The sequence below is a fragment of the Anomalospiza imberbis genome, chromosome 3 (assembly GCF_031753505.1).
Source record: "Anomalospiza imberbis isolate Cuckoo-Finch-1a 21T00152 chromosome 3, ASM3175350v1, whole genome shotgun sequence".
NCBI lineage: Eukaryota > Metazoa > Chordata > Aves > Passeriformes > Viduidae > Anomalospiza > Anomalospiza imberbis.
Genome location: NC_089683.1, coordinates 16129227 through 16145950, shown reverse-complemented (window position 1 = coordinate 16145950; position 16724 = coordinate 16129227). Strand labels below are relative to the sequence as shown.

Genomic DNA, 16724 nt, shown 5'->3' with positions numbered 1-16724 from the left:
ATGTAGTTAACAAATATCAGGCAGAAACAGTAGCTCCTTCCCTCCTGCATAAAAAGGAACTGTACAAACACTGTGAATATGGAGGCAGAAAAGGCAGTTTCCCATATGGTCCTTCACTATCGCTCACTTTTGCTACAGATGGATCCAGCTACTAACATCCTTGTGCTCTTCTAAGTTTTACCCTATGTTTAGATCAGGAGCAACACTTTCCCATCAGTGACTAATTCACATACACAGTGAAACATGGTGCAGTTGTTATTTATTCAGTTTGGAAAGATCATGTGCAGCCCCCATGGAGAAATAACTCCTTTGCTACTACATATGACCACCTTAGGAAGAGCTGTAAGATGTACTGCCAAACTCTGGACTGATCTCCAACTCTCACCTAGTAATTAGGTTGAAGACATCTCCCCTTAGAACTATGTCTGTATTCTATACTGAAACATTCTGCATGTTATCAGGAAGTTACTGAGATGGAACTAAGTTAATTACAGGCACAAGAAAATATCTGCTGGCACCAAGATGCTCTCAAGTATGTATTCTTCTGTGCAGCAACTTAACAATTTACAACACATAGTAGCAGAAAGCTGTGTTTTATTTTAATCTCTTCAAATTAGTTTTTCACTAAATGCAGCAATGTTGAGTTCATGAGGACACTTCATACTCCTGACTGACTGTTGTGAATGCATATTTGAGAAGGCAATTTCCATTGCAGTCTAACTTCTGGTTAAAATGACAACATCAGACCTTCACCAGACCTTTTAAAATTGCATCTGTAGTCCCTTGTGTTGGAATGGCAAGTATTTTAATCTCCTGTGATACCACTTGCTAAAAGAGAATTCTAAACACAGGGAGAAAATTATTCAGTGTGAGACAGGAAGTGATGGAAACAGCCCCTCTTTAGTAGTGACACCTAATATCTCTTATTTTCTCCAACAATTTAAGCTCACATGGTAAAAACCTGCAGGTCCAGGAGTCTCAGCCAGCTTTGACATACTGTCACCAGCCAACAGAAACTGCCTTATCAGAGTCCTGGTAGCTGAGTTTGAAAAAGAAAAAAAATGTGCACATATGGTACACATTTAGCCCTACTTCTTTGGAACCAGCAATTAAAGCAACAGCTTCTGCAAAGCACCAAATTTGATTTCTCAGTTATGAGGTTTCCATTTCTCAAGCTAAAAACGCCCTGGTTGTCATATCCAGAAGTCGCACTCATTGGGTAGCAACATGCTCTGAGATGGAGGGTTTAAATTGCTTAAGCACCTTTCCTAACTAACAAGACGCTAGACCCAAAATTCTGTTTACTAGCTCTACTGAAAAATAATCATATACATATACTTGTATATAAGCTCTAGAAAACAAACTAAATAAATGAAATTTTGAACTAGAACATTCCAAATAACAGTGTAAATGCATGCAATGTATACTTAGCAATCTAAAAGGAGAAACTGCATTAAAATAATTTTGTTCTTCACCACTCATTAAAGATAGACAGCAAAGAATTTAGAAAAACAAGTTCACTTTCTTTAAACTACAGTTTAATCAGATTTAAAGACACAAATTAGAAAAGAACATTTATAGGCAAGTTAAAAACACCTTTAAAACATAACAGCATGCTGCTTCTGCAGCACTGCTGAGACAAATTAGAAATAAGTAATTATTAAAATATCACAATCACAGTGTAACTAACAGTGGTATTTTAATTTTACCATACACCAACACTTAGTTTATGGATCTGTTGAAAAATAACACTTTTTAAAAAATATATATTTTGGAATAATAAAAATGAAATTCACTGACAATGTATTATAATCTGAACCAGGAAAGGCAAATTTAGGAATACTGTAGCTATCCACTTTTAGGGGTGTTCTCTCACCTTAACATACGGGTGGTTGGAGGCATAACTACTTCTGCACTGAGGTAAAACTATTCCTTTGAATGTGTAACCAAGGCAGGAAAGAATAAAGTTCCATATTTTAAATTCTTAAATTGAATAACTTATTACAACATCTTTGAATAATGCTGTATTACCCATCTTACACTATTTTTCATCCAATACATTTTGAATGTTCTCTTCTAACTGATCTAGAACACATCTGAGGTCTGGGATTTTAGAGTAACTACCTAATTACTATTGTAGCATTTTGACACCTTTGTCACAGTAAGACACATCAGCAGATTCTCCACAGAAATAGTCAACACCACTGGACAAAAGAAGTTACAAAGAAAAGATGTAAAGAGAACTGAAAAACACAGAGAAAGGCAAAAGATGCATAGGCAAATACTCCTTAACTTACTGTAGTAATTGTTGCACCTTTAATAAGCAGTGTTGCACTTTCTGATTACCAGTCTCTAGGCACCCCATTTTCTCTATTTTTTTGTTTCAGATTACACTGTCCCCATTTTCAAGCCTAATCTGGCTAGAGCATGGACCCCAGCTATCTATTCATATGACATATTATAGTGAAACCTAAATGAAAATCCAGCCTAGGGTACCTCCCCCTTAGAGAACAAAAGGAAGGAAAAAGATTGTGCAGAGAGAGGTCTCTTTTGCCAAGAGGTTTGTTTGAAATAAGGTGCTGGACTGAGTCACTAGCAAGACAAAAACCTTCCTCCAGAAGTAGCCCAACCTCAGACCTCACTCTGAAGTCACACAGTTTTTCAATTCAAAATTTATGCAATGTTTATATGGATATGTACATGGGTTCAGAAAATCTAAAACCATCTACAACCAAAACCAGGTCTAAGTCACTGGACACACAGCTAATGCACAAATGATGATAAAGTGGCAACATTTGCTTTTGCACATTTGTATACCTAAACTGAGCAAAACTGGGGTTTAAATATTTAATGTGATGAAAATGGATACATTTGATGGTTAGATTTTGTAAAAATCCTACAAAAAGCCCATTCTGAAACAAGTTTTTAAGAAATCTTTTTTTCATTTAGCTTTGACCATAATAAACAAGTGTTGCAGTATTTGTAATTGTAACTTTGCGGGGTGACTTTGTGGATGCCTGGATTTCATGGTGTTTGCAATATATCTAGATTAGGACAGCAAACATGTCAAAAATCCAGCCAGATGTAGTCCAGAGCAGCTGCAGCCTGGGCCACAAGCAAGTAGAACCTCTGCCAAGCTCTGCACAGAGGGTTAGCTCCCTGCAGGAATTGTGGCAAACCCTTCCCGCCACAAAGGGGACACATTCTGACCAGAGACTTCTCCACTGCCATCCTTTTCCACCAAGACTCTGAGGATGAAGATGGACAGTGCAAACCAGCTGAGATGCAGACAAATCTGGTAATCTTATGAGAGTAGGCTCAATTCACTAGAGTGCCTGCTTACTTATTCAGAGTAGCATTTAAATACTTATTGAAGTACTCATTGTCAATTGATTTTTCAACAGGAAAATTGAAAAATACACCAAGTGCAGTTCAGAGTATTATTGGACCTAAATAAATACATAAAGGTCAATCATGTAGTGAAATGCTGTGATGAATCAGCACAGAACTAATGTGTATTTTTTTTAATACATAGTCTACATCATATTAAAATCCTTAAATTTATTTCCATTTGTTTTTCTAACAATGATCTACACGGATGGCAGTATTTCAAAATTTTCAATGAAAATCAAATTCTCAAGCCTGATTTCAGAATTCAATTAGAATTACAAAGTGAAAGAATTAAAGATAAGGGAAATGAAAGCCTAAACTATAGTAATTTGTGCTTTTAAATTTCTTTCAAGGCCAACTTATAAAGTTGAACATGTGAAAGATCACATATAAGCAAGTTACACATTTTAATGCAAACGTGAAGACACATTTGACCACGTATTTAAACAAATTGTCAACAACTTGTTTGCAAAGCTTCTGAGAGAAAAAAAAAATCTAAATTTTCTTAAAATTACTATTGATATTAATTAGACAGGAGGTGATGATCTCAAACATCTCCTCTGCATCAGAAGACATTTTACCACTATCCAAATCAATGCCATCAAAAGAGACAAAACTACCTAATGTGCATCCTGCCATACAAGCCTAGCATTTATTTTAATATTACTTATTCCCCTGGAGGAAAGAGAACAAGTTCTTCAAGTGTAAAATTCCTCTAATAAGTAATTTACTATATTGGTAAAATTTATACCGTATGTCAGTGTAGAGCAGGGACTATACCAAGGTCTCTTCATGGTCTTATCACTGAAGTGTGATTTGTTATCAAGAGCATATTGAAATGCATACCGATATTTTTACATGTAATACATTTTCAAATGTAATCAATTACTGAAATCTTGTCTACATGTCAACTTAAGGAATGGCCAGGGAAGAATACGTTTCCTGAATAAGAAGGACATATCTGTAACTGCAAAGCTAACAAAGCCTTTTTGATTACAACAGTAGTGGGCACCACTGAAAGTATTATTTAAATATGTAAAATATATCTCTCATTAATACAGAATCATCAAAGTTAAGAACCATTAAGCAAGCAAATAGTTACTACCGGGGTGACTACATTTACTAACTAACATTAACTCATTAAGTGCCTGAATGAACTGTTCACAATAGGCAAATATCTGCAAAGCACCGTAAAATTATGAATGATATGTTGCATTTACTTTTCATAGTGTGCTGATCTGCAATACAGGAAATACTTTTACCTTTTGGATAAACATTATTTAATAAGTGAAAGAATACTTTTAAAACCATGTTTCCTTCATGTCCAAAACATATATATAGGAAATACACTTTCGACACTTTTTGTCAGGAAGAGCAATAAAAATCACTGCCATCCTTTCAAATTCAGTATTATCAAATGGTGTGTGTAAAACCTAAAAATTATCTAAAGCATTAGGGCTGGCTGCTCTTGACTTTCTGACTGAATGGATAAAAAGGATCCAGTGTGATAGCAAGGCAGAAAATGAGTAAAGCAGAGGGAAAGAGATATCAAAACCCCAGTCTGACTAAAATCAGGGCGCTGGCATTAAAATAAAACAGTTCTTTCCATAGTCCTCAAGAGAATTCATTCTCATGAAGAGCAGATTTTTGTTCAAAGTACTTTTATACCTAACAACGGCATTTAAAGGGTAAATTCCAGGACACTATACTTAAATTCTGTGAAGAATTAATTGTCATCATTTTCTTGTGTTGCAATTACTTAATGAGTTCAAATCATAAAGAAAAAAGTCATGTCCAATTTTGAAACCTGTATTTTGCCATCTGCGCTCAATGAAAGTATGAATGTATTTTCTTAGTTGTTTCAACTTCCCTACATAAAGAAGTTCTGAAAAAAACTGTACCTCTGAATTCACTCATGTTGAAGTACCAGTCTGCACTACCCTAAATCTGCCAATTTTCTGGGAGTCTTTACAACTGTTTCCATATTTCATAAAGAAGAATTAGTAAGCCTCCACAGCACACATGAGCACGCATGCCAAAACAGTAAATCAAGAGTATGAGAAGATAAATAGGAAAACAGCATATTGTACCGGTATGCAAAAGTGGTTTTTCTTAAATAGATTTGGAGACTGCACCAATAAGATGAATTTAAGTTCAAGAGTAACAAATGCTGAAAGAATCAGTCCTATTTCTACTTACCCACCCAGAAATATGCATATCTTTTTCTGCTCCTTTATGTAAATGTCCCTTCAAGTACAGAATGCAAAAAACTGTCTTTCCTGATTCTGTATCTAACAAGGATGATCAAACAAACAAGCATATCCTTACTTATTAACAAAAAGAAAACCATAACGTGGTGCCAAAGAAGTGTATGACAACCACAACCCCATGTTAGGGGAAGTCTACCTGGGCAATCAAAGTAAGGATTTGGAAGTCAGATTATCTTAAAGATAATACAGCTGTCACTGAAACAATGAACATCTCTCCTCATCTAAACACACTCATCCACTCTCATTTCATATTCAGTTCTCCCTTTCTGAGTAGAATAATTAGTGCTAACGTACATATATGGGAAGTTATGTTCTCTTCCTCCTGGAGTTTTAGACAAGGAGCCAAGGGCCAGAGAGTTATGACAGCAAGGAAACAACTCTGACCTAACTTAGGGTCTGGTCCTTCTGGGGATATATCCATCATTGCACTTGTGGTAGTAAGAATACTCATCCAACTGGAGCTAGATATTTGATGAAAACTTTAGGTTTCAAAATATTATGGCAAAATTTTCCTTGATAATTTGTTAGTTATTAATCAACCAGCTGCATTATTTTTCTCTGGTATTATTTTCTATCTGGTTTAAAATTAAGAATAAACCCCACATGGATAAACAGCTTGTGTTTACTTAAAAAATTATATGAAAATACAGAATATATGCAATTAAAATGTAGCCCTTTAACAGTAGTACTCTAGCACTAACCATCATCACAATAAATGATTGGAAATAGATATAACCACTACATTGTTTCCTTGACACACTTCCATAATTCAGACAGCCAGATATTCTGAAGGATTTCTTTCTTTCATTATGTTAGCCAGAAATATGACATGAAATTTGCATCTAAAATTCTAATTCAAAGAAAAAGCTTTTCCTCAAATTCACACACTTCTTTGGATAAAGGTTCATCAATTATCAAGCATACAGAAATTGGTTGTGATAGTCATTTCATGTTTGACTACCTATGTGCTGGAGCTTCAAGGTAATTTTGCTATTTTATACTGAAAGCATCATCAACTAACTGATGCCTGAAAATTCAAAATAACTTTAAGTATTAAAAATTACTTTTTTTAAAACAGTTCTATTCTAGAACAAGTATTTATAGTATTTAAGGGCAAAACTGCGCTTTCATTGAAATCCCAGTGCTTGCACATTGTCTTCTGTGCCTTGTGGCTGTCTTTCCCCCTCTGGCTGCAAAGCCCACTTGGCAGTGTATTACTGGGTTTAGGTACTTTAAAATAAAAAGAAACCTACATTACAACTATCAATCCCTGGAAAAGGTAAATCTTCAGGTGTTTTTAATCCGTTCAGAAGGGCCATTTTATTCCATTCAGAGCAATTATACTCTTTATCAAAGAAACCTAACTATAATTTGGCATCAATGTTTACAGTTCTGTAATGTACTCTAATAGTTTGAGATAAGAAAACCCTCCAAATACTGAGATGCTTATTGCAATTCCCTTTGAAAGACTCCAAAGTCTTCTAGTGACTTTGTATTTCCTCTCATCATCTTCTTTATAGCACATAGTGTTATATATTTGAAATACTTTCCACATAAAATCAAACTTGAAATACCCACTTAGAAACAATATTTCAGTAAATAGAGGGTTTAAGGCAAGTCATTCAGTTGGAAAAATTAATTTCCATTTGTTAATCCTAGACTGACACAATTTTATTCCACCCCATCAGTGCCTTGGGATACACAACGTACATTCAGCAAAGGGCACACATATGACCCTATGGACATACGTTGCAAGTCCTGAGTGCCCATTGAAATAATGGTAATATCTTCATATAAGGCGTGACCCACAGGGACATGGCATGGGAGGGGTTAATTTGTTTTGTTTCCAGTCTTGCTACTGTATGTGATTTTCCTAGGTAATGCGTTCTTTTCTTACTAAATATCTTTGCAAACAAATACAAACCCCTTTAAAAGGTGCTAAAAATGGGTTTCTGAAAACATACAAAATATATTCATCATAGTATTTCCTCAATCACTGCTTTAATGTTTGATATCTGCAGGTTATTTCTTGTTTCTGACTGAAACTATTATTTGTTGTGGAATAACTGTTCTTTTGCAAAAGACTTTCTTCTTCTAGTTTTCTGGACCACACAGGCTGGACACTTTCATGCCTTTTACTTCCTTTTTGAGTTCTTTTCAATGGAAATACCAACAACACCAGGATGCTGGCAATATGAAGACAGAAATAGCAGGAGCTAAAAAACAAACAGAAATAATAAATCAATGAAACTCTGACCACTCTAACAGATATACTTTGCACATAAGATATGAAAACATTCATATTTCCTTTAAGAAAAGTAAAATGGGGGAAAATCAGAAATTAAGTCTTCCCTCACATTATTTTGGACTGTAACAAGGTATAAAGTAAACAGAAGTCTGCTTTCAACTTTTTTCAAAAGTTATTTTTGGGAAGTCAATATCTAGTCTTGCTATAAAATAGTCCAAGAACATATAGTCATTTCAGAGGTATCCTCTGGGTTTGTTTTTGATTGTTCTTTTTTCCCTGCCCCCTGAAAAATAGGTCTATTATGAAAGTGTCAGCAACACAAGACACACTGTTCAATACAGTTGATACAGTCACAGAAATACAGTTCACTCAGCTACAAACCAATCTTAGAATTGTGTCACTAAAATAGGTTCAGAACTCTTCTGCCACTGAAAATACTTCTATTCCAAGGGAAAGAAAAGTAAACCGGTAGAACATGCTTACCTGTAAAAGGTGAAAGAGGGTTTTACAGAGAGCAGTACAAACGGCACGACTGTGTAACTTATTGCTGCTTGAGTTGCCATCCATGTTACAATATCATAACATAGTTTAACAGCAGGAGATTCAACAAAATAGTGTCTGATATTGTTTCTTATCTGAAAAAGCAGGTAATACTAAATTAGCTGAGGAATAAACCCTGAGAGCTCAGTTTGTTGCATTGACACAAAAGTCACAGGATGAATTTACATGCTACAGTTTGGTCAAATATATTTGAACTATTCAAAATGCCCATTAATTTCAACAAGAATTGGCTCAAATTCCCTGCAATTCATCCAGCATGGGAATTTCAGCATTTATCAATTTAAACAGAATTTAAGTAAATTAATCCTACCCTAAATCCAATGCATATTTGCAGTGCTTGTATGAATGAGGCAGACACTGTATTCTATCAAGCCATTCTGTAAATATAGAGGGTTGGAGTAAGTGAAGGCCAGAATGTTTCTGACGAAAGCTTCTATATAGTCAGCCATTTTCATACACTTGTTAAAAAAATATATTTTAAGGCAAGTAGGGGATATATCAGAATATACAAAATATCAGTTCTAATTACATATTTCAGGAGTCTTAACTTCCATCAAGTGGGATTATTAAAAAATTACTCAAATTTCTATGCTGAATCTTCTTTTTTTCTAAAATTCTGCTTATAAGATTGAATGCCAGAAATATTTAAGAAACCCAAATCCAAATCCCACATAAGGTTGGGTTCAGTTTTATTTAAGTCTGTAATTATAAAGACATCAGTAAATCTTTGCCTCTCCTTCCTTTGACTGAAGTGTTATCCTTGCTCACACTCTTACATGTTGACAAACTAAGATGGGCTCAATTCAGCCTTTGACCCCAACCTGACATGACAGTTGCCACCTCCTGGTCACCTGCACTGAAGCAGTGCTCTCTGAAAAGCTGCACACCAGAGTACACTGTTCAGCTTTCTTAACCCTCAGTTTCTTTAGAACTCCTCATTCCAAAGAATGTATCCAAGGCTAGCTCCTGCTCATTTAATGCTTTACATTAAAAACCCTTTTGACCCTTCTTGTTCTTCTTACTCTAATTGCCCTGTAGATACCACATTCCCACTCAGTCTTTACTTAGTTAAGTCAAACAAGTAATTCTAGCTACATATCCTTCATTCTGCCATCTCCCTCTAGTTATTCCTATGGTCACATGTAAGGATTTGTTCCTGAGTTCTGTAGAACTCAGATGAAGCTTCACAAAATTTCGTGTAATCTTGTATTTTAGGACTTGGAGAACAACTTTTAACACAAATATATGGCTGCCACTAGTAAACACCCAGTTATGAAATCTGTAATGATTAAAGGCAGTAAAATAAGTTGGATACATGCTTAGGCATAACAGAGCAAAGTGTGGATCACTGTTGTCAAACTTTGCAATTAAAGACTAGTAGAGTTAAATAACAAATATGCTCTAACATATCTTAGTTAATATTAAGTACCTGTTGATACAGAAACTCCAAATATTTTTTATTAGCCTTTTGATTGACACATATGAAACATGAATACAATATAGTCTACTGGAGAAGCCTAGGATGAAGGGCAGTGAGCACTCCAATTTACTGGACTAGTCTCACTAAGTAAACAACTTTTATCTGTGAACTCTCACAGAAACTTGGCTTTTGCTCCAGGCCCTGGTCGATAAATATCAAAAGTTCCCTGTGATAGATATGGAAGAAGAAAGCACTATCTGTTGTAAAGGAGTCGGTTCTGTCAAACAAGGACTACACCCATATCTTGTGAAGAAAGAGAAGCATTTGTTTTATTGATGTAGTAGCAACCTAAATCTGAAGTACCACCTTCCCCTAGCTATTATAGCAACCACAGAGCAGCCTGCTTCATTTCTCACTCCTCTGGTTCTTTCAACAAAAAAGTGCTCTGTTACAGTCCTCTGATCTGATGTGTAATTTGCTCCTCTTCTCCACTGAGTGACTGATAAACCTGTCTCTGTTCTTACACAGCTTTCTCAGGCAGAACAGTAAGAGATTTCTTGGCAGATTTGCTGTTTCCATATGGTTCTGAATAGCAACTGCAAAAGCTTGTTAATGTGACTGCACTACTGGCTGGCCAACTTGAAATAGTAACTGCACTAGAGATTTTTATGTGCTGCTTGAGGGGGAACATTCTTTAGCTATCATCCTTACACAATAGTACTGGAGACAAATTAGGGATGAGGCAGACTCTAGAAATACATAGCACTGACACCCAAATTTTAAGCTACTCATCATCACTGATTTTTTCAAAATTAGTTTAGATAACATCAACCCATTCAGCATGCTATAGTAACTCACCATCAGTTAATAGAGGAAGAGCTTCCACAAAAGATATACTACAAAGATGTTATAGGCTGTGTATAGTCTTGTTTGTGTCCACCAATCAAGCCCTCCTTTTAATTAATCATTCCCATTTTTCTCATAATGAAAAAAGTAAACACCACTAGCAGACAGAGTGCGTATCAACAGTAAAGGGCATCTTTGGAGCAATGAACATGATCAATTTGCTTTTACAAAACTTATTATTTAAGAAGACACTTGGTTGGTACTTACAGCTCGTGCTGCTAATGTCATTAGTACTCCTGTTAAAAATGTTAAATAATATCCTGGATAAACCCCATGCCAGATGGCAGAAAGAATGAAGGTTTGGATCGTTGGGCTGAAGGTGGCTCGCTCATAGCACACTCTAGCAAGTCAGAAACAATTCAAAATAAGTAACATGAAACAAATCACCCAGTCTTCCTAGCTATCATTTATACTTTTACCACTTTCATCTCCAACAAAGAAGTTTCAACACAATTGCAGTTTTCTATTCTTTAATAATGTTGTCACTATATTATGGCTTACAAAAAACGCTTACAGCTATTCACAGCTCCTGATTCCAGCCCTCAGTGCTAAACTTGTGCTCAATGCCATCACACATTGTCCTTATTCCTAACAAAGTGATACACAAGCATCCAAAGATGAGTTTTGGCATTAATAAGGGATCTTGAGCCATCAAAGAATGTGTTTGAAAAGCTGCACTGGAAGGCACAAACCACTGCCAGATTCTTGGGATGAGTCAGGAATGTTTTCCATAAAATAAGAACAGCTTATAGGAACAGGGCAAAACTAATAACTACTTTCAATTTTGAATAAGAAAGAAACTACAGTTGAAAATGTGTCTGTGTGACACAATTAGGTGAGCCTGACAATGAAATTGTAATAAATACTCTAGTGCTGAGAGAGTATCAAATAAGGAGAATGCTGAACTCTGTGTTATTTTAAAATTGAGACTCTGAATTACTAGGCAAGGTTCTATAATAAGGAATTCTAGAAGGAAGAAGGGAAAAAGAAATCCAAGAAAGGTGGCTTCTAGAAGAAAACATTATATGACACAATGACAAACCATCCTGATGTGGAAGAATTATAGGAAACATGGTAATGTCCTGATATGGCTTCATCAAGAGTTCTTTAATGCCTTTAATGATCTGAAAACCAAAAAGCAATAGGAAATATGGAAACAGATACAAACTAACAAAGCAAAAATAAATACCACAAGCATGCATGAGCACAAATCTATGGCTAACATACAAAAATGAGTTTTAACTAATAAGTCTATAGACATGAATATGTAAAAAGGTGTTATAACCACACAGCAAGTAACAGAGAAAGAGAATGCACATCTGTTATTCAAAGATGACAAGATAATGATACCGAGAGCCACAATATCCACTACTAATATAACTACTTTACTGCAACTTCCACATAAAGATCACTGAAACCTACTGATGTAGTCTATGTTGAAGAACAGAAGGTAAAAAGGCTATGAATAGGGGAAGATTAAAAGTGTAATTTTCTAATTTAGTTTATTCCAGTCAAATAGATGTGGTAAGTTTTATCTTATGAGGTCTTCAGTGGGATATGTCCACAACCCCCTCCTCTTGCTAAAAGGCTTCACTCACAGTGGCAATTAAGATGAAAACATGAGGCTGGCCTCATACTTAAAACTATCTGAGGACATCTGACCAAAACAGATCACCTTAAAGAGGAAAGCAACACTGGCCAGGCTGAATAGTAAACAGATATTTTTGACAAAGAATGTAAGCTTCAGGAGTAGCAAAGCATTGGGAAGCAAAGGAAAATGTGTGCTGAGTCAGGGAGACATCTTGGAGCAAAATACTTTTCCTCAAAACCTCATTTGACACTGCCAGAAGTCACCCCACCAACACCATGTCCCTGGTAGACACAGAGTAGCTGCATCCAGATAGGGGCCTGTCAGTGCAGTGCACCATGCCAGGGAGCAGTGTCTCATCCCTGTCAGCTGCAGGCACACGGATTTGTGCCAGGCTTTTCTAGGGGACATGTGAAATCACCAGATTCACACCAAGCTGGAGCACCCACATCTCCCACAGGCAGTGCATGCAAGCAGGGTTTTGTATCCCACACATCCTTAGGAGAGGAGGTGCAGTTTGCATGTAATTGTGTACGTACGTGTGTGCTTTTTAATCTGCTTGGGATTAGTTACAGAAGAGTGTTTAAAAATGTTTATTACACCAAAGCACTAAACATATGTGAAATGTTATGAGTTCTAATACTGCTATTAATTCTGAATGTATGTGACTGGTGGCTAATTACATCTCATTAATAAAGTGATACATGTCTTCAGTCTTTATTTGGTTTAAAGTACTGAAATTATCCCTGGAAAGCATTCAGGAGCAAACAAAAAAGTCACTAAATTAACTAGCCAAATTTCAGCTGTATCAATGTAAGTGAGGTAAAACAGTACAAAAAAATTCCTCAGATTTCAATTTCAAAGAATAAAAAGTAAACTTAAATGCTTCCATGGATTTGGCAATAATAAATCATGTTCAAATACTTCATTTGACGATCCTAGAAACAAATGAAGGAAATATGGTCATCACAACAGGTTGAGAAAATCTATTCAAATATAGGTGGTTCCATGATGCTCTAGAAGTGGGACGATGCATCAACTGTTCAGCAAGGTACTGGCTTCAGTCTGGTTTTATGATTTCTTTACTAACTTAGGTGGTAGACTGAGAAGTATTTCTTCCACCTTGTCTTTCCTTCCTTTTTTGAGGTGGAAGGTGGGATGGACGAGATTGGCATTGTTTTCTTAGTAGAGAGCACTAGAATCCAAAATGCTCTCGGCAGACTTGAAGGATGTTCTGAAATCAACAAGATGAAGTCCAAAGCATAGAACATCTAATAAGAAAAGTGGAAGACACAAACCAGTACCATTCCCGTAACATTATTCAAAAAGTGTAGCTGAGTATGAATATGGATCAACCGTATGAAACACTGAGTATCCACTAAGCATGAATCAACAGTAGATTGCTGCTGCAAAAAAAGACAGATAACACCCTTTCTAATACATTACAGTATTACCCAAAGAAAATAATTATAACTAATCCACTCCAATTAATCAACTCTGCCTCTAAAAAGTCAGGGAAAATTCTTGAAGGTCTTAGTAGAAGTACTACATCTACTCTAAGAAGACAGAAGATTTGGAAAGATGTCAGATTTGAGCAAAAAGAACCACAGAAGTTTTGCGAACGTGACCAAAGACAAATGGGATGAGATGGTTTCTTTGTAAAAGAGAAAGAACAGGCTGAGAGGAACATAACTTTGCCAGCCAGGAAATGTTATAATTATATATATTGTTGATATATGCTAGTATGTAACTATCTATTTTAACTTACATGCTTGTAACAATAATTTAAATTGCTGTATACTATGATCTACATTAAATATTTACTAAACCTCTTTGTGATCTGTAGCTCCATTAACTGTATTTTTTACAAGTTTGTTTTTACACACAATCAGGCTTCAAGTGATAATCAGAAAAGAACAGAACAAATGCTAATGTCAGGTATTTCATGTGAGATAAATGGCTGAAGTTTTAAGTACTTCTAAAAAATGGTAAAAAAGGTGAGCTATTAAAAGTGGATGTTTAAAGTAATCTATGAGTTTATCCTCTATGCAAATTATTGGAGCATTGCAACTAACCAAATGATTAGTAACAAAATGTACATTCTCTACCACTGTTTATGGACCTATTTTACTTGCAACAAAACTTTCACAGAACATCCATCTTTCCACACCCTTTCACTTTGACAGAATCAATTTAGACCACCCCCAAGGATTCGATTCTTATTGTTTTAAAAAAATACTTATTAAAATAGATAGTTTAATTTTTCTTCACATCTTCTTTTATTATCACCCTGAGCAACTGACTTGCATTTTTTTTTCTTTCAATTTTTAAGAGTAATATTATGCTTCTTCACTAATATTTTTTGTTTAGAATCATTCCAGTTAGGAGATTTGAAAGCATGTTGAAATATAACCTCTTCCTATTATGTTTTAATACTTTTAAACATCTGTTCTCTAAATCAAAACAGCTGAATTATATATTTGATTTTTGAAATTCTACATTTCAATACCTGCAAACATGCAATTTTTTGTTGACTATCCTAGCCATAGATTCCATTGTCTATTGAGCCAACCAGAATAATCACATAAAATTCAATTTCTTTTTTAAACTGGGTGAGCAAAATATTTAGGGATGAAATTATGGAAGAAAGAGAACATACTATGAAGAAATTTGATGGAAGAGACATCCAGTTGCCAGCTATCCTAGAATAAGGGGAGAAGTCCTCTAAGTGATCCCAAGATAGGGGTCTCAGTAAAACTTGCACCTGTGGATAGGAGACCAGCTCAACAGTCTGACTGGAAGAAGGGAAACAGCACCCATGAGCTACTCAAGAACACTTCTACTTTCTCCTTACCACAAAGAAGCAGAATGATGTAATTCACAGGGCACTGTACCTGTTCCCCAGGCAAGGAAAAAGAGTGCAGCTGAGAGAGAGTCATTTGGAATTTTTGCTGACAGCACATTTTAGGGTTTGATGCTTGTCATACACTCATAATGGAAGGAGCACAGAAAGTTCTCTCACAGAACATACAGAAGTACCTGTATCACTCTGTGGCTAAAAATAATGCAGAGCCTTCACAGGCTGAGATGTACACTTTGCCTGCTGCTCTCAGCAACATGCACTGCCTGAATGCTAAGAGAAGGAAAAAAGACACCTCCACAGATTAACAGTTTTAGGTTCCCTATGGCCTGTGAAGAAAAACAGATTCTAGCATACCCTGATAGTTTACACTAAGAAAGAAGTCCTAAACTCAGAGGCTTTACTTCAAGTATTACAAGAAGAATCTCCCGCACAGTTGCTAAGCAAGTGATATTTTGTGGGAGTTAGCTACAAATGTTATACCATCTTCAAAGAAATATTCATCTAAGAAACTTCAGTGGAGAAAAATTTCCTTTAAGAAATAAATACCTTTTGAGCCAAAGAGCTGTTTGGATATTCCAGTTATCGAGAAACATCTTGAAACTTGTGGAAAACTGTAAAGTAAAACAAACTAATTATTTCCATAACTGCAGAGTGTCACAATGTGTTTCAAAATTCTTGTGTATAAATTATAAATCCTCCCACCCAAATTTGTGATGAGTTGAATAAGTTATTTACTCAACTACTTATAACCACAGAATATTTCGGATGTCAACTGACAAGTAGAACATGTTCAAAACAGGATATTTTCCACCCTTTTTTTAAAGGTGTGGACACCTAATTTTTGACTAAGAACATATTCACTATCTAAAGGAACAAATGTGTAGGAAAAGTTATTTAAATTAAGAGCAACTACCTACATGGGCATGTGGGTTTTTTGAAAGAACCAGAAACAAACCTCTATTTGCTGGATTCTCAGATTTGATATTAGATCCCAACGTGTAACTCCATTTTTATCGTAGCCTCTAAAACCAAACCCCGCTGCATTATTTATTGCATCTGCTGCAATGAGACAAGAAACAAATTAATTATAAACTGTTTGTATTACAAACTGTGCATCACACAACATGTAGTTTGTTCAAAATACTTATTCCATTTTAAAGACTACACTTATTTTTTCTTTTAAATACTGAGGATCACTTGAACAAACAGAAAACAATCCAAGCAACACTAGCTTCCAATTCAAAAACTTGCACAAAAGCATAAGAATGATAGGTAGCACTAGCTACTTCACAGTACAGATGTTCCCTGCCTCCCATACCAACTACTCAGACTTGCTTGAGCAATCAGACAGAAAAACAAACTCAATGAGATGCATCAAGACTACAAAACAGTGGCTGGTTCTAATCATTTGAAACAGCAGCTCAATGCTCAGATGCATGCCTTTAGTCTTCATTACGCAGCAACAGTGATGCTTAAAG

The 16724-nt window shown here is 35.6% G+C and overlaps 1 protein-coding gene across 4 annotated transcripts in view; it reads right to left on the bottom strand.

The window, feature by feature from the left end:
* Positions 1-1516: 1516 nt before the first annotated feature.
* MBOAT2 (membrane bound O-acyltransferase domain containing 2) overlaps positions 1517-16724 on the bottom strand; it is a 92131-nt gene continuing 76923 nt past the window's right edge. For all 4 annotated transcript variants that reach the window (XM_068183495.1, XM_068183498.1, XM_068183496.1 and 1 more), the window contains 5 exons: positions 16202-16305; positions 15793-15857; positions 11003-11135; positions 8392-8543; positions 1517-7876 (listed from right to left, as the gene is read on the bottom strand). In XM_068183495.1, the coding sequence (XP_068039596.1) occupies positions 7654-7876; positions 8392-8543; positions 11003-11135; positions 15793-15857; positions 16202-16305 (677 nt within the window). In that variant the 3' untranslated portion in view covers positions 1517-7653. The remainder of the gene's footprint in view (positions 7877-8391; positions 8544-11002; positions 11136-15792; positions 15858-16201; positions 16306-16724) is intronic.